This window comes from Sprattus sprattus, assembly GCF_963457725.1.
Source record: "Sprattus sprattus genome assembly, chromosome: 9".
Taxonomy (NCBI): Eukaryota; Metazoa; Chordata; class Actinopteri; order Clupeiformes; family Clupeidae; genus Sprattus; species Sprattus sprattus.
The window spans coordinates 11,980,819-12,008,293 of NC_137928.1; the positions used below are offsets into that span (position 1 = coordinate 11,980,819).

At 42.5% G+C, this 27,475-nt stretch overlaps 1 protein-coding gene across 1 annotated transcript; it reads left to right on the forward strand.

Annotated features, from left to right (window-relative positions):
• Window positions 1-6,468: 6,468 nt before the first annotated feature.
• On the forward strand, window positions 6,469-24,963 carry LOC308370054 (short transient receptor potential channel 4-like; the record flags this gene model as incomplete). The annotated part of the gene is made up of 10 exons (XM_080844614.1): window positions 6,469-6,846; window positions 11,110-11,628; window positions 15,839-16,178; window positions 20,850-20,989; window positions 21,351-21,667; window positions 22,407-22,602; window positions 22,936-23,127; window positions 23,544-23,585; window positions 23,674-23,763; window positions 24,157-24,963. 10 exons carry the CDS (start codon window positions 6,469-6,471, stop codon window positions 24,961-24,963), a joined length of 3,021 nt encoding a protein of 1,006 aa, XP_080700740.1.
• Window positions 24,964-27,475: the final 2,512 nt, after the last annotated feature.

Genomic DNA, 27,475 nt, shown 5'->3' on the forward strand with positions numbered 1-27,475 from the left:
CGATAGAAACATGACAGGAACTTTTGGCTGTCACTAATGCCGTAGAAGGTAGTCTATAGGGCATCCATTCTGTTACCATTTGGGTGACAAAAGACACATTCTCAATGAAAGGTTAAAGGCAGACAGCCTACATCATAGAGCCCGACGGTGAAAGCATTTAGCTCTTTTATTGAAAGTAACAAAATATAAACAATGGTTAATGTCATTAAAACAAGGGTTCCCTGTGACACTGTGACAAGAACTCGAGATATACTTATGTGCAACAAATTATTCTCACAAATCCAGATATAAAGGTTCAAAATCAAGAATACTGGTCACACACAAGGAGCAAATGGTGTTCTTGGCTCTTCAAATCATTGTCTAAATGTCAGACTCAGAGGCAGGGAAGCATAGAAGCATCCACTAAAAATACATGTGAAGAGACAGGAATATAGCTCAGGGGGTATTCACACCTACACAGGACAAGCACAGCAGTCCAATACCAAGGAACAAGTAGTGGCAGTTGATATGACAGTTGTGCCAACCGGTAAAACACTGTTCTGTCTGCTGGATTCTGTCTGAGTGAAAGTCTCTCTGTGTCTCGTTATAATGTAGTGATGGGCTGCACCTTTCATTTCCTTCCTGTAGTAAATCTCTGAGACATTCAAATGGAACAATTAAATGACGCTGCTTGGAGTCCATCTAGTAGCTCTTTTTTCTTTTTTTATGCAGACCAAAGATGCGTCCAGTGGAAGCATTTGACATAATTAACAACTCTATATGACAAAGTTTTAAATACTTTGGGTTCATTATCTATTCCTTTGGGAAAGGGGAGCTTGACTGTTCTCTCCCTTGTACGTCACTTTGGACAAAAGCGTCTGCTAAATGACTAAATGTAAATGTAATTTCCTTTGTGTTTGAGACACGCATATTTCTGATGCCCCATAAAAGCTTTTAAAAATGTTGGCAGTGGGGTATCTTCTGGGACATTTTAGGTTTGGGCTAAGTGCTTTCTATCAATCAAATCTTTTTTTGTAGGAGTAGAAATGGCATCTAAAGTATTGAATGTGGCCTGCAGTAAAATAATTATAAGATAGACTAATGCTTTGAATAAAGAGAGAGTTTTACATTTGCCATGGTAAAATCTACAATCTAACTCTTAATGTCTGTCAAACATTCATTTCTGCAGCTAATCATTTATGTTTGATGCCCATCTGACTGACGCATGCACAATCTGCAGCTTGGAACTGTGAATGAACGATGATCATCAGTCCCAGTTTTTTCCCCAAGGCCAGGAGGCTTCCAGGGATAAAACCACAGCTTGTGATATCTCATATTATTTCCCTTCCTGTTGAGAATGTGAATCTCCCAGTCTCCACTAGGCTCTGAAAGTGGGTGTTCACACCCGTCCATCAGATGTCCATTGGCGGAAGAAACAGCCGCACCCCTGAAAACGAGGAAATGTTTCCTGGCGTATAGATTAGATGTCACTGAGATTTGTCTCTCCGACCCTGTTAGAGACAAGTGCTGCTCAGGAAGGGGGAAATGAATGATTATAAAAATACAAACGAGATTAGTCTTAAGACAAAGGCCTGAGAATATAGATTGAGGACTATGAATGTAATCAATTTCACTAGAAATTAAATGTGTATTTGATAGACTATGTTTATCGTAAAGCAATCTTTTGTTCATGTCAAATAACATGTTCTTTCCAATAGCACTTATCCACCAGTCATGATATCTACATAGGCTACCACTCATTTAACACCATCAGTCAGAACACTCTTACTAAAAAATACTCTTACTAGCAGTGAAGACAAGCCAGTGAATGAACTATTCAACCCACAGCAGTCCTGGGCTACATCCAGACACTTCTGTGGTAATAATATGCCGTGACATTTATGAAAATGTAAGCCACTTTTTACAGTGGTTCCAAAGTCACATTCATTTATTCAAATGCTGCACAAATGTAGTACGTATAATAATATGTAGGTAAGGTTATTTATATTTTTTTCCCCTAAAACCCCCCTGAAAAAAATCATACTGTAAAAAGTACTTTTTTTTTTTTTGTACCTGTTCTGGAACTGTTTTGGGGATTCTGATATGATATCAGCATAAAACCCCTTAATCACTCCATGCAAATGAACGAATAAATGGCCAGCTAAAATGTATGACCATGTCATTGTCAAAGTTGGGAGGGCTAATGGCCTTTAACCATGCATATGCAGAAGGGGGCTGTTAGCACTCCTCTCTGTCCTAAAACAACACTTCTTCACAAGGGAAGGTCCTTTGGATACTACATGCCTACACATGCTAACATACACTTTGACACACATAACACTCCATAATCATCCAAATGCATTATACTGTATGAGTAAGCGAACAGTAGATAGCCTAAGAGCTAACACTAGCACACAGCAAACTAAGAAAGGATATTCATGACTTTCCATGAAACAATACCTGTTGCACAGAGAGAATGCAAGGTCTGTTTGTTGTTTATGAATATGTAGCATTTTACTATCTCATAACACCACTAGCGAATATGATATGCTGAAAATCTAAGCAAATCTCAAATGGTGAGAGTTAGAAATATTAAGATCTTATCATCTGGTCCAGTCCTTCATCATGTAGAAGTAGTTCATCAAGTTGTAGCACCATATTACACACCGTCTTATTGTCTTTGGAATACAAAAGCTTTGTAAAAAAAAATACTTTGCAGACAATGCAGCAGACTTGGAAGGGCTAATGTAGACATAATTGACTGAGTTACGAAATTACTTTTTGAATGAGTTAGATATTAAACAACTCTGATGAATCAAAGGGTTGACAGAATGAATGATCAGAAGTAGGCCTTAAGGGTCACAGATGATTTGGATGGTCCCCCAATGGAGCATCTACAGATGCTCAGATTATAAACAAACTATCTGATGAAACTGTGTTAATTACAATTTATGGTTAAGGTAAGGGTTGGGGATTGGGTTTGATTAAGATGTTGAATCTCAGCAAACCATCTGCAATGTCTCTGTAGGCAGACTATCTAAATAAAGTGTAACCAAGTAAAGCACTCTTCCATAGCAGACTGATGGACCATCATGCCAACATATGTTTTACATAGATGCGGTAACGTGTGTTTACTTACACTGATTCACAAACAAACAGATTCTTGGCAAAATGAAAAGCAGATGACTCACACCCACCAGTGGTAGCTTCCTATAATTACAGAGGGTGGGTGGGTGGGTGGTCCGTTTCTCTGAAATAAAACTAAGCATCTAAGGGACTGAAAAAAAGACTTGGATTCTCTTTTGAAGAATATTATTAGGAAGGCAGCTGGCATTGCCTGCAATTATTGCCTCTTGGAAAAAAGTAATGGCCAACTCTCAGGTGTTTAATTCAGAGGTCTGGGTTTTGTATAGCAGTGAATAAACAGAATAGCTACCTGTAAAGCTCCTTCACTTTCAGAAGAATGAGCTGTCAATGTGACTTCAGTGAGGGTATTCAAAGGGTATTAGTCACAGCCTAACGAGTGGCACAGCTACCAGATGAATTACAATGTGTTTGAAACACACAGTCCACATCACCCTGTACCTGTAATAGGGCAAAACAGTATGTTTGACAAAATTATTTATTTTTAATGTGTCATTGCTTGAAAATATGACATCTTTATCAATGAATGTAAACTCCTTATTTTTTCCTTTCCTTCAGTGATCATTTATAGATACAGTTGCTTAAAAGAGCATTCCATGAGAGGTATACTCTGCCACAATTAATGACAGGATGATACACAGACGCTGTATGTCTGGGAGCTCTGTACATTATTCTGCTTATTTGGAATGAAACGGTCACTGAAGTTCTGTCCAAGGTAATAGCATTACTCACTGTCTTATCATTTGGTGCTGAAGTATGAGGCGATCAAATTGACACAGTGCTGGAAGAATTCATCCCAGCTGGGTTTACAGTGGTATGTCTCCTCATCTTCTGACATTTACATCTACTGCTTTCCAGAAGCCCCCGTCTCACTTGACGTCGGAATCTCATGCATTAAGTCACGCCGTCAGATTTAAGCTCTGCCGTCTCAATTATCCCACTCAGTGTTGTCCTTCTTTCACTGCAGCAGGGGGGTGTGAGACCCTAACCTGTGGCTGTCTGGCACGGCTCAGCGAGATATAAGCCAGGTCTGGGCCACATTTGGGTTGTATCTGTTAGAGTAAGCAGATCCCCTCCGGGCTCATCTATGACAAGAGGTCCTCCTTTGCCCCCTTATCCTTACAGACAGCAATTTCTCACATCCAGCTCACATTGCCCGCCAGTGCTCAAAGTCACACACCAGTAGCTACAGAAAAGTCTGATGTAATATGCTAATGCATTAAGACCCTCCAGTCCATATTAACCTTATCTCGCTTGACTTGCTGAGCAATATGCTAAATCACTTCACTTCTGAAATCCCTTTTTCATCTCAAGGTATGTTACTTACTTTATTATAACACACCAACAATAACAGTGGCAAAAAGGTTCTTTACACATTAAAAATATATTAGAAAGAGCATGCAGGTTTTTATTTTGTAAAGGTCATTTTCTTAGACGAAATGATATTGTGGATTTTCAGAAATACACGACAGCTGAAGGGAGGAAACCATGAATGTCGGCTCGTCATAGCCCCTGTGAAGTTGTGATTTCGGCCACCTGTTGCCTTGATTGCCAGGCACCTGCTCAGATGCAGAGCCCCACATATTGTTCATCCAGAGGATGAACAGGTTGGTGCATTTCATGTGGGAGTGGTCGTCTAGGCAACAAGAAGTAGAGGGATGTTTTGTGTGTGTGTGTGCATATGTGTTTTTGCGTTTGTGTGTCAGAGAGAGGGATAGAGAGAGAGAGTCAGGGGACTTTCTGTAGGGTCATACTGTTTCTCTTAATCCGTGCCATTCCCATGAACAAAGCTACTGGGTCAAGGGTAAGATTCAACGATAAAGATGCTTCAATGTTGCATCCTCAATTGTTGTCAAATTTGCATGAATGTGCTCTTCCAGTAAAAATAATTGTAAAAGATCGTTCTCCCAATTTCATTAGCACTAAGTTTATTACAGTCATTCTAATAAAAACTTGTGAGTATGAAAATTGAGGCAAAAAGTAACAACTGATTACATTTGTGAAATGTAACTGTCACGTTGTATTCACAGAGGATATATGCGTCATCCAAACTAAATTAGTTTAGCTTAAGTTGTTTTCAGTCCTCCCAACCTCAGTGCGCCTGAACACGGTTTCATGACTGGCTGAATGGCTCATTATGTTCCGCAACACGGACGCAACTGTTCATGGTGTCAGCGGAGAGTTACCTGCAATAGATGCAGGTAAAAAGAAATTGGTCTGCAACTGGGATTTCTTTATTTTAGCGCGTCGTTTGTTTTCATGAAAAATCGATCGCTAGGAAATCTTCTCTCTTGTGGGAGCAGAGAGAGTGTGACGGACAATCCATACATTCTAACCAAGGCTACCAAATTGGAATGGATACTCTGGACAACCGTGAAAGTTCACCACGTAAATACAGTTTTGGAAAAGACAGTGGTTACTTCGTCGTGTAAATACCACCAAGACTTTAAGAAAAGAGAAGTTAAATGCCATCGCTCCTGCTATAATGGCGTTGTGTCAGTGCTGTTAGTGTCTGGAGGAGCTAACGTTACGCGATAAAGTCGTGCAAATTCTGGTCACCTTCCATGGCTGTCCGACTGTCGCTACCTGTTGTGTTGCCTCACATGGAATAGAAAGAAAGGAACTAACCGGTAAGTTTAATGCATGAGCTACTAGAAAGTGAAAAAGCATGGTATTAAATGATATGAATGATATTAAATGAATGTGTCGAAGCATGTTCTGTCAAGAGTGCTTTTAATTGTAACCGAGACGTGTAACCTAATGAAGAAACTATCATCTTTGGTTATTGTTTAATACAACATTTCAAAGCATAAAAGGCTTTTTCGTTTTAAGAAGTTAGTTAATAATATTTGTATCTCACAGTAGCCCATTACATAAACGTGTTTTTATTTGACCATGGACTGAATTTGGCGGATTTCTCACCCATTTAACTGCTTGATCCTCCTCTTTCCTTCACAATCTAAATATTTTCAAAACGTTTATCATGTAATTACCTTCTGCTTCCATTAAATCGATGAGATTATCTTTCTGTATTTCTCGTATATTACTCATGGTTGTATGGTTAAAGAATATTCTGTTTGCTATTTTCCAGACCATTAGGTTTCATAATTTAGAATTTAATCAGCTCCATCCTTTTCAACCATTAGCACCAGCCTCATCAATGCTTATTGATGTGGTCTTAGTGGTACTGATGCTGTAATACCATTAACAGTGTAATTAAAGGGTGGGACCCATTCCTTTTTTATGAGACCAAGGCCCGCTCTTCTGCCCATGTTGTGGTTGATACAGAAGTGATGCAGATGCTCTCTTTCTCTGCCTGTAGTTGTGTGAGATGGCCTAGCAACCATGTCTCAGCACTACTATCGTCGTACAGACAACTCTTCGTACCGGGACCGTATCCCACTGCGGATAGTTCGGTCCGAGTCGGAGCTCTCGGTCCAGGAGAAGGCGTACCTGAACGCGGTGGAGAAGGGCGACTATGCCAGCGTCAAGCTGGCCCTGGAGGAGGCTGAGATTTACTTCAAGATCAACATCAACTGCATTGATCCGCTGGGACGCACCGCTCTCCTCATTGCCATTGAGAATGAGAACCTCGAGATCACTGAGCTCTTGCTCAGCTTTAACGTCTACGTTGGGGATGCCCTGCTTCACGCCATACGCAAGGAGGTGGTGGGGGCCGTGGAGCTCCTGCTTAACCACAAGAAGCCCAGTGGAGAGAAACAGGTATGGTGAGGGGTGACCGAGAACTGGGGGGATGTGAGGGGCATGACTGTGTTCATCTGAAGCCTTTTGAGTGTGGATTGGATACACCGTTCATTTGACAGAGGGTGAGATGTCTGTCGAGATATAACAATAGAGTCCCAGAATGTCTTCTTATTTTTTTTAGATGAGGAGAGGAGAAGCAATAAGAGGAGCGGTGTGGGGAGCTACAAAAAAGTGGAAAGAATGAAGCATGTGGGATGTTTATGTGTGAAAGAAAACATATTGTAGGGCTTTGTGTTTGAATTCAGGAAATTGGCCTATGGCACTTTCAGACCTTTTATGCCTTTCCCTTAATTCACAGCTCTCCCAGGTTCCCCTTTCCACTTTCTTCCCCTTTCTTTTGAAAAGACTATACCTCAAATTGACTTTATAAACCAAATGTTTCAGTTGCCACAGGATATGCAGGGGCATTGCTCATACGTCCCTTAAGACCACCACTTCCTCCATTTGACCCATGTTTACCAGTCTATCATAAACAGAGCCCTGCGATCATTTCCTGTGACTAAACCGGCATTAGGTATCCTTGATGTTTTGAGGTTAACAAGCATAAACACGTCTGATGGTGTATGTGTGTGAAGGTGGTGTATGATGGATTCGCAGAAACTGGAGGGCTGATTGTCAGTAAATAAGACATGTTCAGGATCGTTAGTGAATTAGTATTTGCACAAGGGCTAGTTTGTGGGGGCTGTTCTCACTCCCTGGGCCTCGAGTGGTCTGTGTGTTTACCTCCTGTTTATCCTGCCTGTTTGAAATGCAAATGAGTGGCTGAACACGCACGTCTGTAGATGACAAGCAAATCTACCGGAGCATTGAAGCAGGTCATTCACTTTGATATCTCCTGCAATGCAGCAGCAGAAACGTGGTTGATCATGCACACAAGGTGTTTTCATGATGGGAATATTCCTGTGTGTGTGTGTGTGTGTGTATGTGTCTGTGTGTCCTGTCGCTTTTTCCTCCTCCTCCTGATACAAATCTTGTCAGTGCACAGATTGTTTCTGACACTTGAGTCAGTCCACATGACATCTCACACATTTCTTTGCAGGTCATCTGGAAGTGCCACAGTTTGACAGCTAGCTGGTATTGCCACTTTCAATCACAGTACAGTACACTTGTATGTCCTGCCAGTCAATCTCATTGTGTGAAGAGAGTTTCAGTATACTTGGCTTGTTATTAGTATGTGAAAGCAATTATATAATTCATGAAAGCAAACTTGTAATTTCATCATTTGAAATAAGTAAGTTAAGAAAAAGAAAAGAGGACAAAAGCCCGGCAAATGGCTATAAATATAAACATCAATATCAGATTAGATTCTACTTTAAAGCCCTATTACGTGGAAATTGGTATTTTCTGCTACTGAGCTCCCCTAAAGTTGCGGAGTGTAGCTCACTTTCACACTACTATCATAAATACAAATCGCCCTGTTGACAAGCTGAAAGATATGGAACCAGCAAAGACAACAGCAGAAGCGAAAGAAGCATGTAGACTGACAAGGAGTAATATGACAAGATTTAACACAAATATGACTCTGCATAGTTTTATTTCATTATAACACTAGAGGTGAATGCTAACATTACCCGAAACATATGTAGCTGAGTTAGGTAGCTAGTTAGGTTTTCAAGGTTTCAAACTTCCAAGGCTTATTGCATGGGATTGACGAAGACTGACACAACTTTGACAGGTTGATAATTTTGGTCATCTGAAAAAGCTACAAATATCCATGAGACAGGGATGACACCAATAAGGTTACAGCCTATGTCGAAATTCTTTCATAAATAGGCAGGGAGGTTTATGATTAAAACTAGCAAGTCGACAACTTTCCTATCACAGCCAAACATCAACCAAGCACAGCACAACACAAGACATAGCAAGACAGCTAACACGTTATTTACTGAATGGTCTAACAGAAAGAAGGCCGGCTCAGTGTGCATCCTTTTGTTACCTTTGGCTTTTAACTTTTTTTTTCAGTCTCTTGCTCGGTTACTCCCTCTTTTTCTTTTTCTATCCTCTGACAACAACTTCCCCTGTTTCTTCATCGCCTCTGCCATGATGTCCATACAGAGAATACCGCACTGGTTTCTTCTTATAGCTAGCACTTGGGCATAGTTATATAGTTGAGGTGGTGCCAGAAAGGATCATTTCGTTCTTTCGACAGACTTCCTTGATGACGTTTCTCATCCTGCCCAGGCAGCACTTGTGATAAATGTTCTTGATATTTCCGGTTGATCAGCTTTCACCACCTGCTACAGACCGAGTACTTTACGGTCTGATGCGGAGCTGTTGCCATTGAACACTGAGATGAAGTTTGTTAGTATGCTCTCAGTGGTACAGCAGTAGATGTTCACCTGTATATTGGGACACAGGTGAACTTTAGAAAGTAAAGGCGCTGATGCACCTTTTTGACCAGGATGGAGGAGTTTAGGGACCAGGTGAGATAATTAGAGATGTGGATGCCAGGTAACCTTAAGTTTGACTCACGCTCTGGGGGGGGGGGGGGGGGGGAGCTGTGGCGCAAGCGGAATACCCATGGGGACCCGGTTTGAGTCTGACTCGCGGTCATTTCCCAATCCCTCTCCCGATCTTTCTCCAGCTCACTTCCTGTCTCTCTCTGTCCTATCTGATTAAAGGCATAAAAGCCCACAAATAAATATAAAAAAAAAAAAAAGTTTGACTCTACTACAGCTCCATTGACGTAGATAGGGGTCTGTGCGTGGCTCCTAGCCGGCCTGGAGTCCACAATGATCTCCTATGACGTAAATGCAAAATTTACTTTGTGTTCTGGATCATCATTATTGGCCATAGTGATCTGGTGTCTGCATTTGGAATCCTGGTCTGTTCTGTACATTTTGGAATCCTTCCATGTGTGCTGTTGATTGGCACCTCACAGATTGAATTATGCAATGCGTTTTTCTGCCTCAAGACTGCAGATAAATTAAAATAAAATTACAAAGTTCTGTCTCATCGGGTTCATTTTCGTCTCCCCTAAGCAAAAGAGGCTGTTCTGATGTAGGCACAAAATGTAGTTTTGCTATCAGTTATCCTGACAAGAAAACTATGTTAAATAGTAAGTCTTCTTTTCATTTCACCGATTCATTTCAAATGGATAACATTTAGTTGCATTCATTTTCGCTATGCAGTGAAGCCTATGTAAGGTTTCCCTGAGCCCGTAAGGAAGACTGTGAAAAGAAAACCAGTGTTTCTCTCTGTCTCCTGCTCTCTCCCCGGTCTCTTTTCCTCTCCCCCTTGCTTAATCTTGTATGCATACATGATGTCTGGTATACCTGAGTTCTGCCACCCCCCTCCCTGAATAATGCATTTGATCGCAACTTTCTGGCTTCTGTCGCAACCCTGTTGCAGTTCACTGAATGTCTGCTGCTGTGCTCACTGTGTTATCATAAAAGGAAATCCGAGCAGAACTGGGGATTTTTCGTAAGCCTGTTATCTCCTCTGTTCTATTTTGGACCTCAATAGTATTTGGACAGAGTGACTTAAATATTTAATGCACACCACTTCTATCAGTTTTTCTGTGTTTATACTTACTCATGTCACATTCTTTTGAGACGTTACAACAGGAGTTCTCCATTGTGTTATTTCCAGAACACAAGAATACAGAAACACAAGTGCTCCATTGACACTATCTCCACGGTCACACATCTGCATTTCAAGCATAGAGAACTCTCCAACTATATTAACTATCCAAATTGAAGATGTGACCAACTATGCAATTTGCTCAATAGAGTACCCCATGGCAGCAGTGGAGAGGCCACCAGTCATAGTGTAAACACAAAACCCTAAAAGCGGGTCAGGAAATAGAAGGCAATGTTCAGACTGTGGAGGAGAAACCATTACCAGTTACTCTGCTGTAAAGCAGTCATTTCTGTGGAAGTTCATTAGGCCGACCATGCACAGTGTGGCAACCAACCAGAACATTGTCACCATGCTTTGCAATGCACCAGACACCTGGACTAGGTTCAAGATAAACAGAGTAGATCCCTTTGTTATGACACGTGTTCAGTCACACACATCTGAAGGGTCTCAGAACTTTTATAGCCCCCACACCTTTGCCAAGATGGCAGACTTCATGTCAACTTTTGGGCATGAAGGGGGCCGGGTCCTTTGTGGAGCTTTAGTGTATGTGTTTGAAGTTGACAACCCAGCTATCACTCATATTTATGCCTTGGTGTCTGTAAAGTAGCTAACATTTCTCTCTGTCGTGTGAATTCCCAGGTCCATCCAGTGCTGCTGGACAAGCAGTTCTCCGACTTCACCCCCGACATAACCCCCATCATCCTGGCGGCACACACCAACAACTACGAGATCATCAAGATGATCGTCCAGAAGGGCGTCTCCATCCCTCAGCCCCACGAGGTGCGCTGCAACTGCATGGAGTGTGTGTCAAGCTCGGACGTGGACAGCCTGCGCCACTCGCGCTCACGCCTCAACATCTACAAGGCCCTGTCGTCGCCCTCGCTCATCGCGCTGTCCAGCGAGGACCCCTTCCTCACCGCCTTCCAGCTCAGCTGGGAGCTGCAGGAGCTGAGCAAGGTGGAGAACGAGTTCAAGTCGGAGTACGAGGAGTTGTCGTGCCAGTGCAAGAAGTTCGCCAAGGACCTGCTGGACCAGACGCGCAGCTCCCGCGAGCTGGAGCTCATCCTCAACTTCCGTGATGACATCAACATGCTGGAGGACATGAACAACAACGAGCTGGCGCGCCTCAAGCTGGCCATCAAGTACGGCCAGAAAGAGGTGAGAAGCTGCACGCTGATCGAATGGCACAGTTATGAAACCATGACATTTAAACCAAACAGCACACGATAAAACGTCAACTAAAAATGATATCTTTGTAATCCTCATTTAAATCGATGTTCCTAACAGTTGCTATCATCAAAACGTTTAGACATCCAGCATCATTTCAGCATTAATTTTACTTTATAGTTCAATTTCAGTGGTAAAGAACTTAAACTACGGACACTTTGCACACTAACTAAGGTGTATTTTGACAGTGCCGTGGAAGGAAGGTAGAGCTATCTTTGGGGGTTATTCAACCGAAGACATTACAGTGCTTTTGATTTCTAAGCCTGAACTGCACTTCTTGTTTGGGGTGCTGTCATGCCACCAATGTCACCTATTCTCCCCTGTTGCGTCAGCCATACTTAGACACTCATTTTATTCAAGTGTGTTAACACCCACAGGGGTCGACTTCAGCTATTGTACCGCATCGCGTCTGCCTGCCTGCCTTTTCAGAGTAACCAGCGTAAATGAAGCCCTTCTCCGTGCTTCATTCTCCGCAATGCATTAGCACCAAAGTGTCTCATTTTACATCTGCATCTCCAGCGCGTCCTCTGATCGCTCCGCGGAGACGGCGAGCCGCCCGGGAGCAGCCAGCTGTGGCATCGATGTCTATCGCATATTTAATTCAAAGAGCAACCGAGTGTGGAGGCGTCAGGCAGAGCAGCGGATCAGTCCTTTCACAGTTGACAAAGTTATTACATGCCTCAGCGGAGTATATTGTGGATTTTACTAATTGGTTCACTAAGTAAACAATATCACACAAGGCTTGTGTGTGTGTGTGTGTGTGTGTGTGTGTGTGTGTGTGTGTGTGTGTGTGTGTGTGTGTGTGTGTGTGTGCGACACAGGTCCAGTTCAAGTTGTTCAGATGAAAATGCATTTGCAAATGTTTTACCTTAGACCTCCAGACAGTTTCATTTTATATGATACCATATTAATGTCCACACGTGGTATTATCTGGTTTGTAAGGCATGCTATGGTGCTGTGTAGTCTGATTGGTCAGTGAATCTATATAATTATTTGTTCATCTTCTGCTTGAATTGTAACAGCTTGTCACTTTGGTTATTCCTAACGAGGGCTGACAGTTGCTTGTGTGAGTTCATAATGGGTCAAGCCTATATTTGGAGGTTCATTTCGGTTGAATTAAGTGAAATTTCAGGTGTCAGACTGAAATGATCACAATGATGCACAGAGTTATGGAGAGTGACAGCCACATGGTGAATGCCCATGCTAATTCAGACAGTCCACTGAGCTGCGTGGGAGACAGGATGTGCTTTGCTTTGGTTATCTGTAGGCCGTTTATAGCATAGGTATATAAGGTATTTAGATTACAGTAGTATGGTACCATAACATAGATACACTTATTTCATGTACTTTGACAATGATACATATTTTGGGGTTTTAATGAAGGTTGTGATAGATAGGGTTGGTATAGGTTGTATAGGCTGAGGTAGAGTGCTGTCTAGTGCTCAGAATAAGACATTGATGCACCTTAGTTCAGTTAAGACTAGATAAGAGTATACATTATTCATGATTGTATTTCCTTTAAATGACATGCAGTCTCATCATCGTGAACAAGTAGTTATCATCCATGATATCAAAGCATTGAATCATCTTTGCATCTTCCTACACCTCATATTTGAAGTCCTGGGCTTAATGGCTAATGAAAAAGAAGTCTCTTCCCAGCCCACACACACACACACACACACACACACACACACACACACACACACACACACACACACACACACACACACACACACACACACACACACACACACACACACACACACACACACACACACACACACACACACATACATAATTACATACACACACACACACACATCTCTAAAAAAGGGAGAGAGATCAAATAACTCCAATTAATTCTACTCTCGGAGGTCACCAAACTCACAGTGTATTGCCACAGCCCTACCCAACAATCATTCTACCAGAGAGCAAAGAGGCCTCTTTCTTCAGCTCTTAGAGCACAGATGAGCCGGGAAGATTACGACCCCAATTAAAGGAAGGACGACGTGTGGGGGAGGATAAGGGGTTTGGAGGTGTGGAGATGAGATCAGATTCTGAAAGCCTGTCATTGCCCATTCCATCTCTCTCTATATTAATGGGATCACTGGCACAGAAGATGAGCATCGCTAACTGTCCAGACCTGCTACAAAATTAGCGACTGCTGTTTCCTGTACAAAGCGTTTAGAATCCGCTGCCTGGTGTGTTTGTAGTTTTACGTTGTTCATTCTTTAGATGCTCTGTTTTAAACGGATACATTTGGTCACACTTTGAATTGCATTTCCATTGCCACAACATAACTATATTATTGGATTTTCAGAATATACCAAAAAGCAAGATAATGAGTGTGTTTGTAACATATTTAGTTTTACACTGTACTTAACGGCGTCATTACATTTTTACAAGGTCTTTTTGTAGTATAACATGAAAGCCGGTCTATTTCCTCTTAATTGGAAAGGACATTTGTTTATTGCAATCAGGTGTCTTATGGAAGGAATCTGAAGTGTTTGCCTATGATGGAGTGCTGTGTTGTTTTGCAGTTTAATCATCTCAATGATCTCAAGCGGTTGGACAGAAATGCCAGCCCCTCACAGTGACCGCCCAGAGACCACTACAGCCATGTTGAGAGGCCCCTCTGGCGTGCGGCACGAAGCCGTTAATTGCCTTCATTTCTCAGATTAGTGTCAAACTTCTCGAAAAGTCAACGTCTAATTGTCCGTGCCGTGACTCTGTGGCCAAATTGACCAATCGCGTGTGTGCTCGCTGTGAAAAACAGCCAGCCACATGAGATATAGTTATCTGGGGCTGATGAGGAACACTTAAAGGCGTCTTGGCACTGACCTCATTGCCTGGCAAACGCCGCCCCTGCGGAAACGAGGATGCATTTGTGCATAATTTGGTTTGCAAAATGGTGGGGATTGATTTCCTCCTTGGGCTGTGTCGGGGCAAATCCCGGGGGGGGGGGGGGGGGGGACAAAGCGAAAGGAAAAACACGCACACACAGAACATGCGTTTATTGAGAATTGTTCATACTATCTCCCCTGAAAGAGGTATTTCCCCTTTTCTCTCTCTCTATCTCGCTCTCCACTCTCACTCTTTCTCTCTCCACAGCACCCCTTCCCAGACACAAACGCTCAGAGATTTTACAGTCGTAGCCTTTCGTATATCAGTTGCAATTCTTGCCATAAATGGCTATTCCAGGAGACAAATGGGCCGACGGGAGTTGGGAGTAGATTTCCAGCTCCCCAAAGACTGGAAGCAAGCAGCAACGGGAAACGGGAAGGAACTCAGATTAGACGATTAGACGGCCAACCCTCTCTGCTCCTCCAACCATCGCTTTGTCACTTTGACTTATTTGTCACTAATGGTGTGGCGCACCCCCATCTGGCTGTGTGCACGTACGTGTTCAGAACCCGCGGCTGATGAGACGCAACCAGGGCCGACGTGGGCGACTGCAGTCCATAAGTTAGAGCTTAAAGAGGCACAGGCTGGATCCGGAAGGCCAATAAGTCAGACTCTGCTCTGGCTATTCATTGCTTTTTCTTGCCTTGCTGAGGTCCAAGTTGACTCTGAGGTTGATGTTCTATACACTGGATGCCTGTAATCAAACAATCAGATGATGCTTGGTCTTAAATGAGCACTTTGTGGGCCATGTTGTAAACGGCACACAATCAGGCTCTGTTTGCTCACAGACACATGATTCGAGACGAGAGGGCGCATGGACTGCTTTTTTTCACTGTTATAAAGGGTTGGTGTTTATGTCTGCATTGCTTTTGATGTTTTTTCCCTCATTTTGTCTGTATTCTTTTTTTGCTTTCTCTTTCTTTTCTGTATCTTCCCAACATCTATTCCGCATGCCCGCTTTTATCGCTATTATCGCTTTATCCACTATAATACCCGTTTTATCTTTCTCTCCTTATCTTTTCTTCTGTCTCTATCAAATGTCCACACCCCCTTTCTTTCTTATTCCTACCTTCTCATTCCTTTCTCCTTCCATTCTCAATCTCATTCCTTCCATCAAACCTTTTTCTCTCTGTTCATTCGCTACTTCACCTTTTCTTGCTCTCACTTTCTCTCCATCTTACATCATCGACTCTTCCTTCTCTCCCTCTGCCTTCCTCCTCACCCTCCCCTTCATTAGTTTGTGGCCCAGCCTAACTGCCAGCAGCTGTTAGCGTCGCGCTGGTACGACGAGTTCCCCGGCTGGCGGCGCCGCCACTGGGCGGGCAAGTTCATCACCTGCGTCTTCATCGGCCTCCTCTTCCCGCTCTTCTCCCTCTGCTACCTGGTGGTGCCCAAGAGCCGCTACGGCCTCTTCATCCGCAAGCCCTTCATCAAGTTCATCTGCCACACAGCCTCCTACCTCTCCTTCCTCTTCCTCCTGCTCCTCGCCTCCCAGCGCATCGTCTCCTCCACCGATCCCAACCGCCAGGGCCCCGTCCCCACCACCGTGGAGTGGATGATCCTGCCGTGGGTCGTGGGTAAGTTTCACAGTGCCACTGTTCCTTTGTAAACTTCTAATATTTAAGGATTCCAATTGGGTGTCCTCACCTTCACTCAGCAGGTTGATCAGCAAGTTATTATTTGTTGTTGATTTATTGATTACCTGCTCATAAAAGGTTGGAGCCAAGTCATCACATACATTGTAGGTATTTGTTATTGTGGCCAAAGGATATTGAGCAAACATTTGATTTGAGCTTAACAGCTGTTAAAATCCCACCCTTCCCTTCTGTGCTTCCCTTCTGAGCAGGCTGAGACACAGGATCAGGATCAAAACAGGCAGGCAAAGAACAACGTGCTGAAAGCTAAGGCAGAGACAATCTGGCTACTGAGTAGTAGGGGGATGGGAGTATATACTGAGTAGAGGGGGGCTGGGAGTATATACTGAGTAGTGGGGGGCTGGGAGTATATACTGAGTAGAGGGGGGCTGGGAGTATATACTAAGTAGTGGGGGGCTGGGGGTATATACTGAGTAGTGGGGGGCTGGGAGTATATACTGAGAGGGCTGGGACTATATACTTAGTAGTGGGGGGCTGGGACTATATACTTAGTAGTGGGGGGCTGGGAGTATATACTGAGTAGTGGGGGCCTGGGAGTATATACTGAGTAGTGGGGGGCTGGGAGTATATACTGAGAAGGCTGGGAGTATATACTGAGAAGGCTGGGAGTATATACTGAGTAGTGGAGGGCTGGGAGTATATACTGAGTAGTGGGAGGCTGGGAGTATATACTGAGAGGGCTGGGAGTATATACTGAGTAGTGGGGGGCTGGGAGTATATACTGAGTAGTGGGGGGCTGGGAGTATATACTCTGTAGTGGAGGAGTAGGAGTCTATACTGAGGGGCTGAGTAGCAGAGTGGAAACAGGTAAGCAATAGGTCAGGGAAGATCAGGTGATGCATCAGGCAGGAAAGTAGAGTTGGTGGAAGAGGCTGGTCTGAAGAGGCGAGAGAGTGGATCAGACCAGACTGAATGAATCATTGAATAAATAAATTACAAAAAAACTAAACCGTGACAAATAATGTTTACGCTTTAGACATGCATTACATTGTTACCACAAACGGCCTCCTGTCACCATTGTTGAGTAAAGTAAATGCATCATTGAATTTTAATAATGCTTCCTAATAAGAGTAGCATATTGGAAATGTACTGTAATCGGCTGTGTTTTCTGGTTTTCAGAAGAAATGTCTTACAATTTGTATCGTCATCTCAATTTCCATGACCAGTTTGCCAGCTTACTTGCTAGCTATCTACATTGACTGAGGTAACGTTAGTCTGAGGAGTTCGTCTGGAGTTGGTTGATAGCCAGCTATTGACTCAGCCTCATCACTTACTAAACTGATCAGTTTAAGATAAATAACATGTATAGTAAAAAAAACTTCATCTCTACTAGTATTTCAAATCCCTCATTTGTTTTGAGCTGTAAGCTTATGGTAACAACAGTAGCTACAATCAATAGCAAGGTCATCATTGAATATTGAAAACCTCATATTGAAATGGTATTCAGCAGATTATTCGACAGCCAACTAGTAATATGTTATGATGTTAAATTTTAAGCTTGTACAGCTTTTATGCTGTGGAAAAGCTAATCACAATGAAATCAGGACCAAGGTTTAGGACATCACTACTACAAAAATCTATAGTAGATGTGATATAGCTTGTCTGTATGTAGTACACACTGGGATATTGAGCTGATGTTGTGGCATAAAACAATTGACATAAAAATGGATGAAACAATAATGACTTCCACTGTGATGGCTTACAATAATAGGATCGTTTTTTCTTTTTCTTTTATGTGTCAGGATGTCAGTTGTTCCACCTCATCTGAGGGTAGAGAAGTGAGTGAGGGTGCTGTGGCAGCAAAGAGAAGTGAGGACATGGGGGGAGAGGAACAGCGAGAGGCCTGATGAGCATAAGGAAGCTTCAGTAGGACATAGTAGGTTTCTCACTGACGGAATTGAAGATGGAAAGTTGTCAGCTTACAAGTGGTGGTGTTTGGTAGTCTGACATTACAGTCTGTAGTCTATAGTAGTCTGACATTAGATCTATTACTACCCTCACATAGTGTACTGGTATGCTCGATGGGTTAAGTGTTCTGGGAATGTGTACATGGTATTTGAGACGAGTGAAAATAATTGGAAAAAACTGTAAAAACAAACTTTTCCGTTGGTTTGTACATACAAGTTTTGTGTGGCAAGAATGCCAGGTGTGATAAGTGGTACAGTGGTTAGTGTTGTTGGCTAACAAGTAGGCTATCTGACCTGGGTTAAATTCCTGGCCAATGAAAGATGATAGTGTAAATCACTTTGGATAGACATGTTTGTTTTAGTTCCCTTTTTGGGTCACTTTGTCTCATTGATGGCCCATGACTTTCATAAGCAGCAGTAATAGTGGGAAAATGTCTTCATTGACACCTACAGTACATCTATATTTTACATGTATTTCAACGCAAATGCTGTACAGCAGTAGTTGGTAGCAAGGCTGCAAAACAAACAAAACAAAGATGTAAACTAAATTCCAATCAAGATGTAAACTATATACATTTATGTAGGCTAAAAACTAAATCTGTCTTATGTCAAGTGTATAATTTAATTTGTCTGAAAATACAGCATCTTTCCAGCATCTTTCCATCTACAGTGATCTAAATTGTGTCTGGTTAAAAAACTAAAGTTAACTGTTTTGAACAGAGTATCTAAATATCTTGAAAAAAAAAATGCTGTAGTTGCACAGCATTTTGCTGGTGGTGAACATTGACTGCATTTTGGATCTAAGCAATGGAAAAGTATCCCATTTAGTTGGTCTACTGCTGGATGTGTTAAGTGTTTTGAGAAAGAGTACATGGTATTGAACCAAGTGTGAAAATGATTGGAAAAAACTGTAATGGTCTCACTTTCGGAAGCTTGTTACCAGAGTCTGCTATCCCTGGGTTTGAACAGGGTAGGTATCTGAATAACTCCTCATACTTATTTCATGGCATTGGTGTCTGCCACATAGGACACTTGTAAGGCTGGATCAGATGAACAGTAGTCAAGAAAAGAGGGTATATGATGGATACCCAGGTGGATGTTTATCCTCACAAACACCTTCACCTCCTCCACAAATGTATTGCACCAGGATGCTTTTGAAGAGGCATAGAGTTAGGTGTTTTCCACCAAATTAGCAAAAATGTTGGTAATCTGTATGGTTAAGTAGTGTTAATATTTTAATATTTATTCATTTATTTACAAAATATATAACAAATACTAATAAAAAACATTAAGAATATATTAAATATAATAACTACATCTGCTGTACGGTTCAAAACTTATGAATTTGAACTTTAGGGTGTGTGTAATGATTTGTATTTTAATATTTGTAGAAGTCACTAATACATATTTGATATCATATTAACAAAGAATTTATGCCCTTTCAAACAAAACAAACTTGTAATTGTAATTTTTCTTTTGTTTTCTAACTGTAACTGTTTGTTTACAGAATAACAAAAAATGAAGGAATTCTCTGTTTTTCGTGGGATTTTGCTGCAGTGTTCTAGAATTCCGTTGGGGTATAGAGGTTAAAACAATGTACTATTTAATTGCACAATCTGCTGTGATTAATCGCTTTGTTTCCAATCGCTTTGTTTGTTTTTTCGTAAGCCTGAAGCTTGTGATTATGGATATTTAAATATAAAATCACAGAATGAATGTAGAAGCACACAAACAAAGTATATTTAAATTAAAATGTTGTCATTTCATAGGATTTTTTAAAACTCTGAACACAGATTCTCTCCGGTGAACCACAGATTTCCAATGAAACCATTAAGGCCATGAAAATGGACTGGCAGCTTGGAAGGCACATTTGTTATGTGCCTCCACATAAAGTGTGAGGAGCCTTCTCAACAGGAATTGAGATTAGGATTGGTGCAGAGAAGAAGAGAGACAACATTTTGGGGCCAAGAGATACTTTGGAGGGAGCTAGTGACTAAGCCAGCCGGTCATTAGAGTTAGAACATGGTGTGCAGCCTGTTTAATTGGGTTTGTTGTAAATTGAAGTGCTAAATAAATGTGCAAGCTTGAGAATTCAGCTAAGCTCTGTGTCAGGTGAACGTTGGATGCCCCATGATATTATAACCTTTACATATTCACTAACATACATCCTAACAAAGCCCAGGCAGCTGTGTAGAATGTGTTAAATATTTCAAATGAATCCCAATAAAGAATGAGTTCATTTTGACAGCATTCAAATTTGAATAGACTCCCTGCATAGTCTAATTTCCTCTCATCCAAGGAAGCAAATACAGACTCCACGTATTCTTGAGTTGGAGCTGAATGTCAACATTTTCGCAAATATGCAACAATTCAGTCGAGAATAATCAGAACAATATAAATATAAATAGCATATGATATTTGGACTCATGTGGACTGGAGCAGCAGTCTCATGTTACCTCTATGAGGGCCTTTGTGAAAATGTTTCATGTTTGACTCATGCTGAGTGGAAACCCTGAAAAAAAACACAAGTTTCATGTGTTGTATTGTACTACAGCTACCCTCTGTTCCCTCCCTCCTTCCCCTAACATCTCGACTACCCCAAAAGACTAAACGTCTGGCCTTTGATCACACATAGACATACATGGCCGATGTGTGTTTCTAATCACTCTGTCTTGTCTTCCTGGAGGGTTCATATGGACAGAGATAAAACAGATGTGGGACGGGGGCTTTCATGACTACATCCACGACTGGTGGAACCTCATGGACTTTGTTATGAACTCCCTCTACTTGGCAACCATATCTCTGAAGATTGTAGCCTATGTGAAGGTAAGGACTTCATAGCAGTGGTACTGCTACATAAACACACCTACCGGGGTGCAATGGGAAGAATCAGCAAGCGAAAAACTTCAAATGAATATTTTCGGAAGATGAAACACTATATTTAATATCAAAGCATCTGAAAGAAATCATGTAGTATGCCCCCTCTAGATAGACTAGCAGTAGTTATTTGGCGGGATAGAACCCATGACCTGGATATCTTTCTGAGAAACTTTCTGAGCAGCTACAAGGCAATCTAGTTTGTCTGTCTTTTTTTTCTCCATCTTACCTCTTTCTTTGGTGTCTTCCCTCCATCCTTCCTTCCTTCTGTTTTTCCTCTGAACTCTAACCCCCCCCCCCCCCCCCACAGTACAGCGGCTTCAAGCCCAGAGCCAGCTGGGAGATGTGGCACCCCACCCTGGTGGCCGAGGCCCTGTTCGCCATCGCCAACATCTTCAGCTCGCTGCGCCTCATCTCCCTCTTCACGGCCAACTCGCACCTGGGCCCGCTGCAGATCTCGCTCGGCCGCATGCTGCTGGACATCCTCAAGTTCCTCTTCATCTACTGCCTGGTGCTGCTGGCCTTCGCCAACGGCCTCAACCAGCTCTACTTCTACTACGAGTTCAAGGACGACAAGGAGAGCTGCAAGGGCATCCGCTGTGAGCGGCAGAACAACGCTTTCTCCACGTGAGTCGGCAGGCCACAAAAAGCTTGGTTTGATCGCAGTGATTTACGAGCGATTCATGTTTTCCAGATTTTTGTGCACTAAACTTCACAAAACGTTGGAAATCATGCCATGTGTTTTTATGTGTTGTGCACAGTATTTAAAAAAAAGGAATAGCTGGAATCATACTCAACACTTTTTTTGCCTTACAAAAAATACAGGTATACTGGCATCACAACAAATGTTTGACTTTAGTGAACCTCAAACCCCCAAATGTTATCAAGTGATCAGTGAACATTGTCAGTAACATGATATTTCCATTATGCATTGAATGTGTGAGCCAAATTTAAATATCTAATGGAGGGGTTGTGGGGATGTTGGACGGAGAACTATGAAACACAAACAAGTATGTGATCGAACTCCAGAAATGTGTCGTCTAATATGTTGTAAATCACTAATACCGCAGTGTTGTTTACATATTGATGTAAGCTGTTCTGAGATTCAACTTGGGACTGAGTATGTTATGCAGCTCAAAATGATCTACAGTGAAGCTGTCAATTGCCATATGTGACCTAACAACTTATACATCTGAGTTAAATTCAAGGCTAAAAGGCTTGCATTGAAATGTCTTCAGTTATGACAATGGTTCCCCATAGTAGAAGATAGAACCATCTTGTCTCCTTTCAATCATGGAAACTACTATTATATGGTTTATTATACAGCTGACAGGCAATGTAATGTATTATTGATGATCTCTCGTAGGCTCTTTGAAACCCTCCAGTCTCTGTTCTGGTCCATATTCGGCTTGATCAGCCTCTACGTCACCAACGTCCAAGCTGAGCACGTGTTCACGGAGTTCGTGGGGGCCACCATGTTCGGCACGTACAATGTCATCTCCTTGGTAGTGCTGCTCAACATGCTCATCGCGATGATGAACAACTCCTACCAGCACATTGCTGTGAGTGAAAACCCATTATCAAGACTTTACCTCACCTCTTAACACCCTGTGCATGTGCTGGTTCATTTAGAGGCTACGGGTGCCATTTTAGGCCTCATTCCTACTTCTCTGAAAGCTAGAAACGGATCAGAATTCATTGGGATTAAGGTAATAATAAAAGTGATTGTGGGTCATTTCACTTCACAGGTTGAATTGGAGGGTAAACCTAGATCCTTGTGAGGATCAAAATGGAGATTGCTTTCAGTGCTTCAGCGCTTCAGTGCTTGCTTTAATCTCTGCTCAGCTCTCTATGGTTATGTCCTACTCTGAAGCCTGCTGTGCCTTTTGCTGTAGGATCATGCTGACATTGAGTGGAAATTTGCCAGAACCAAGCTGTGGATGAGCTATTTTGAAGAGGGAGGCACGTTACCCTCCCCATTTAACATCATCCCCAGCCCTAAATCTGTCTGGTACCTCATCCAGTGGATCAGGCGGAACATCTTCAAGGAGAGGAAGAGGCTGACAGAGTCGTTCGGATCCTTAGGGGTAAGGCTTATCTGAATAACAAAGCCATGTTGTCCCTTGTTTTTCATGTGCTGTCACTGTTAGTTAGTCTGTCAGTTAGGTAACAATAAAAATAGTCACTTAATACAATCACCATACACGCTGTGGAGAACTGTTTTGACATGGTCACAAGACATTATTTCTTTAATTTAATTGTAATTAATTACATTTTGTTGTGGTCAGAATAGCATAATGAAGTTTAGCATTTATCAAGGCTTTTTGTTGTTTTCTCCTTTTTATCAGGTGAACAGAATGCACAAATACATTTCATAATTCAAGCCATGAAAATAGAGTCTAGCCGCACAAAGGGGATTAAGTGAGGTGGAATTTGTCTGCATCATGCCTGTCAAATTGCATTGATTGAACGTCTCTTTTAAACGTGTTGCATTTATCTTCAGAGGAAAGCTGCAGAAAATGTTCGAATAAAGCACCAGTATCAGGTAATTAAAAGTCAAACGTGTTTAATACAAACAAGAAACTCTACAAACTCTAAATAGTAACATGAACACCATGGATCTCCATTCACAGGAAGTGTTGAGAAACTTGGTGAAACGGTATGTAGCAGCCATGATCAGAGACGCAAAGACTGAAGGCGGCCTCACGGAGGAAAACTTTAAGGTGAGTCCAGGGTTTAGTTCACCCTCAGTTTGAGCACAGTTTGTCACTTGAGTACACATTCATTTAAGTGTTTAAGACTTTGTGGCGCAGGCTTTAATAAAATATTTACGGATCATTTTAAAAAGTGATAGAACCATCTTGTCTCCTTTTAACCATCAAAACTACTACAAATAAACCTTTGGTGAATGATATGTCTGCCTTTCATTTTGGTTAGAGCCTGTCAGCTGTATTATAATCTTCTACAATGGGGAACCTTGGTCATACCTGAAGACCTTTCTCTTAACATATCAATGAAAACCTTTTAGCCATGATTTAAACTAATTGAGGTGTGTAGTGGTGTAACTTTCTTTTTGGGAAGAAGCCCTTTACCAATCAACACACTGTTCTCCGCAGGAGCTGAAGCAGGACATCTCCAGCTTTCGCTACGAGGTGCTGGGCATGCTGAAGGGCAATCGGAGCTGCATGCCAGCCCTGAGTCCTCGGGAGGGCGCCTGTGGTTTCAGTGACCACCTGCTGCCCTACAGCCTCCCCCCCGCGCTTGGCCCCAGCTCCCAGAGAGCCAAGCTCAAACTGTACGAAGTCACCACCATTCTGCAGCACCACAGCAACGTGGATGCCACTGCTTCAGCAGAGCCCGTTAGCAGCATTGCTAACGGCACGGCTAACCCTCCATGGGGCGAGGCATGCTTGTACTCTTCCAAGTCCACGTGCTCTGCTGTCTGCAGCCCTGCCTCCTCCTCCTCCTCCCCCTCCTCCTCCTCCTCCTCCTCCTCCTCCTCTGCCTCTGCTTCCTCCCGAGAGCGGGCGTCCAGGAAGGACTTCCCCAAGGACATCTCCAACTTTGGACTGTTCCAGAAGAGTCAGAGCAAGAAGAGCTGCCGGGGCCCTAGCCAAAGTAGCATTTACTCACTGTCAGAGGAGGCAGACGAGTCAGATGGGGAGAAGACAGGGGCAAAATCTGGGGAGGAAGAGCACGAGGAGGCGGAGGAGAACGGGGAGGGGGAGGAAGAGAGAGACCCACTGTCAAGCCAGGAGGAAAGAGAGAAGAACAAACGGATGAGCAGAGAGGAGGATACACAAGAAGCGGATGAGGAAGAGGATGGGATGGAGACAGGGATGAAGGAGAAAGACAAAACTGAGCCCCTCTTGAGGAAGCTGATGAAGGATCAGAACCCCCCCCCTGTGCAGGAAGACACGTAATTTGGCACGAAGGAAAGAACCAAAAGAGTGATAGGAAGGGGCGAAGGCAGACATGAAATGTTCCACTGGAACCTGCACAACCTTTTGAGGAGGCGAACCAGGAGGCTTGTGCTTTTATTGTCTCAGGGAAAGGAATAGACTTAATTTTGTCAATATGGGGATTGGAAGGCTAGGATGCCCAAATATCACAGGCATCACAGGGGGTGTGTTGTGAACAGAGGAAGACCTTTTATTGTCAGTGGTGTTCTGAGGGGACTGAGGCCAAAAATCGGATGAAAATGGTCATAACGTCAGCTCAGTTACCTACCCCTTGTCCACACCAGAGCGTGTTCTCTTGAAGGTATTCACCACTCAGATCAATAGCCTCTGTAAACTCTCCACAAACCCTGTACTTTGCTGCCCCTGCCTGACATCGCTCTTTTGCACAACAGCATGGCTGAATAATGATCCCCGTCAGACCAGATCAAAGTGGGCGCAGGAGGGGTTGGATATCTGAGACAAGTTCAATGAGTCACAGGGCTGCTTCAGGAGCGACAGGGCAGTAAAGGAGTATGAGCATTCCCGCCTGAAATGGCCGATGATCAAACGATACTTAAAGGATTTCTATGAACTCCTGATGATGTCTATGCAAAAGGCTTACATTTACACAACTGGCGTCATAGAAAGAATTGAACTTGCTCTTTATTAACCTCTTTGCAGGTACCACTAACCAAGCCAAGCACTTCATAGGATTTCTTCATAATAGTCCTCAGTACTTGGGAATAAAATGTACTTATTAGTAAAAAAAAAAACAGATATGTGTATTTATAGCTATATATGTATAACTATATATAGCTATAACTCAAGGCAGTGTTTCTACATACAGTCTGTTAAATGCTGAATTCTGTAAGCAGTTAAAGTGGATGCAAATAGATCAATTCATGAAGTCAATGAATCAATAAACATAGATGTACAACCAAATGCACGCCTTGAGCTAATCTGTTAACGGTATTTGTGGTCATGTCATGTCATACACACATTTAGCTAAATGTTCACCCCCCTCAGCATTGCACTCTTACCTCATCTTGTATTGGAGCTTAGTGTAATGTTGTGAAACAACACCCATATGATAGCTGCAATCCCCAGGGCTTTAAGAGGATTTATATGGGGTTGAAGAAACATGGCAAATGTGCTAATAAGAAAGAAAAAGGTTAATTATCTATAAGTCTACTGGTATGGATCTAAGTGTTTTGCTCAGTAGAACATACCAGAACATTGTTTTTGCAACAATCTCCACCACATGAATCTTGACATCTCTAGTAGAAGTGTCACATAAATGGTCCTTTAAACATACCCAGAAGAACATGCATGCACTCACGTTTACACGTACAGAACCTCCCTTCCCCTTTCCTTTAAGAGCTGCGACAGACACATGACCCGAACGGCACACCCTGCAGAAAACCTGTCATTTGAAGGCTTTGTTTCCATGGCAACCCAAAGTGGGAAAAAGTTCTGTCCTAATTGCTGCATCTCAACTGCCTCTTGCATGGCGCACTGTGAACACCCCATGCTGCTTTCAATTAGGTGTAAATTAATTCTGAATGCAGGAAAGCTCCACTAGTTCGTGAAGAGAAAAGGTCTATTTGATGTGTCCTTATGATACTTCAGTTTATAGTAAATACTCCATAGGGAGTCCATCAGCAGACCATGACTGTAATACAAGTGCTGTATACTCCAGTGAAGTTTCAATACTTTACAGTGTGCTCATTTCCAGGTAAGACAATGTCTGAAAAACTACAGATGTGGATCCCACTATGTTAAGATGTAACTTTCATGACAATATGTGGACATGTTCTAAATGTCTCTCCATCAGAGACTGTGAATTCAATCCTTAGCACTTCTGATGCGTGATGTTCTCTCTGCATATGATAATATGTTAGCTGTGAAGTCGTGCTGTAATTATCACACCCAGTTTAGCTGCGGCTGTCAAACCAACTGCTCCCATTATAGCCATTATAACAACCCTGCGAATACTCCCCATGCTATAGAAAAAGGTATTGTTTGCCTCATCTTCGTTATCAGCAACTGTGAAAGTGTTATGAACAATTTTCGAACCCTGACCTCATAGGGACTTTAACTTTTTTTAAGCTTTTCCCTTCACTGCAGAGGGAATGAACAGCTTGTCCAGATTAAGAGTCCATACTGCAACGGTATTTACAACCAAACCCTCTCCTTCCAAAAAACACACCATGGCACTCAATCATTACAGTCAGAATCCAGAACTCCTGTCCAGTGGCCATAAAACGCACAGCACACCAGTGGATGGGAAGCAGAGAGAAAGTGACAGAGTGAGGCCGCTGCCCAGCAGATGTGCACACAGAACACTTAGTTCCCTGCTGTGCCAGGTTGTCTTACAGTAACATGTTTACTTACAAGGATTTCCCCAGATGCCGTGCACTGATCAAACTCAAACATGAATGCCACACTATCCATCTCGGGATCATACAAACATGTACACACTGACGTTAAAACA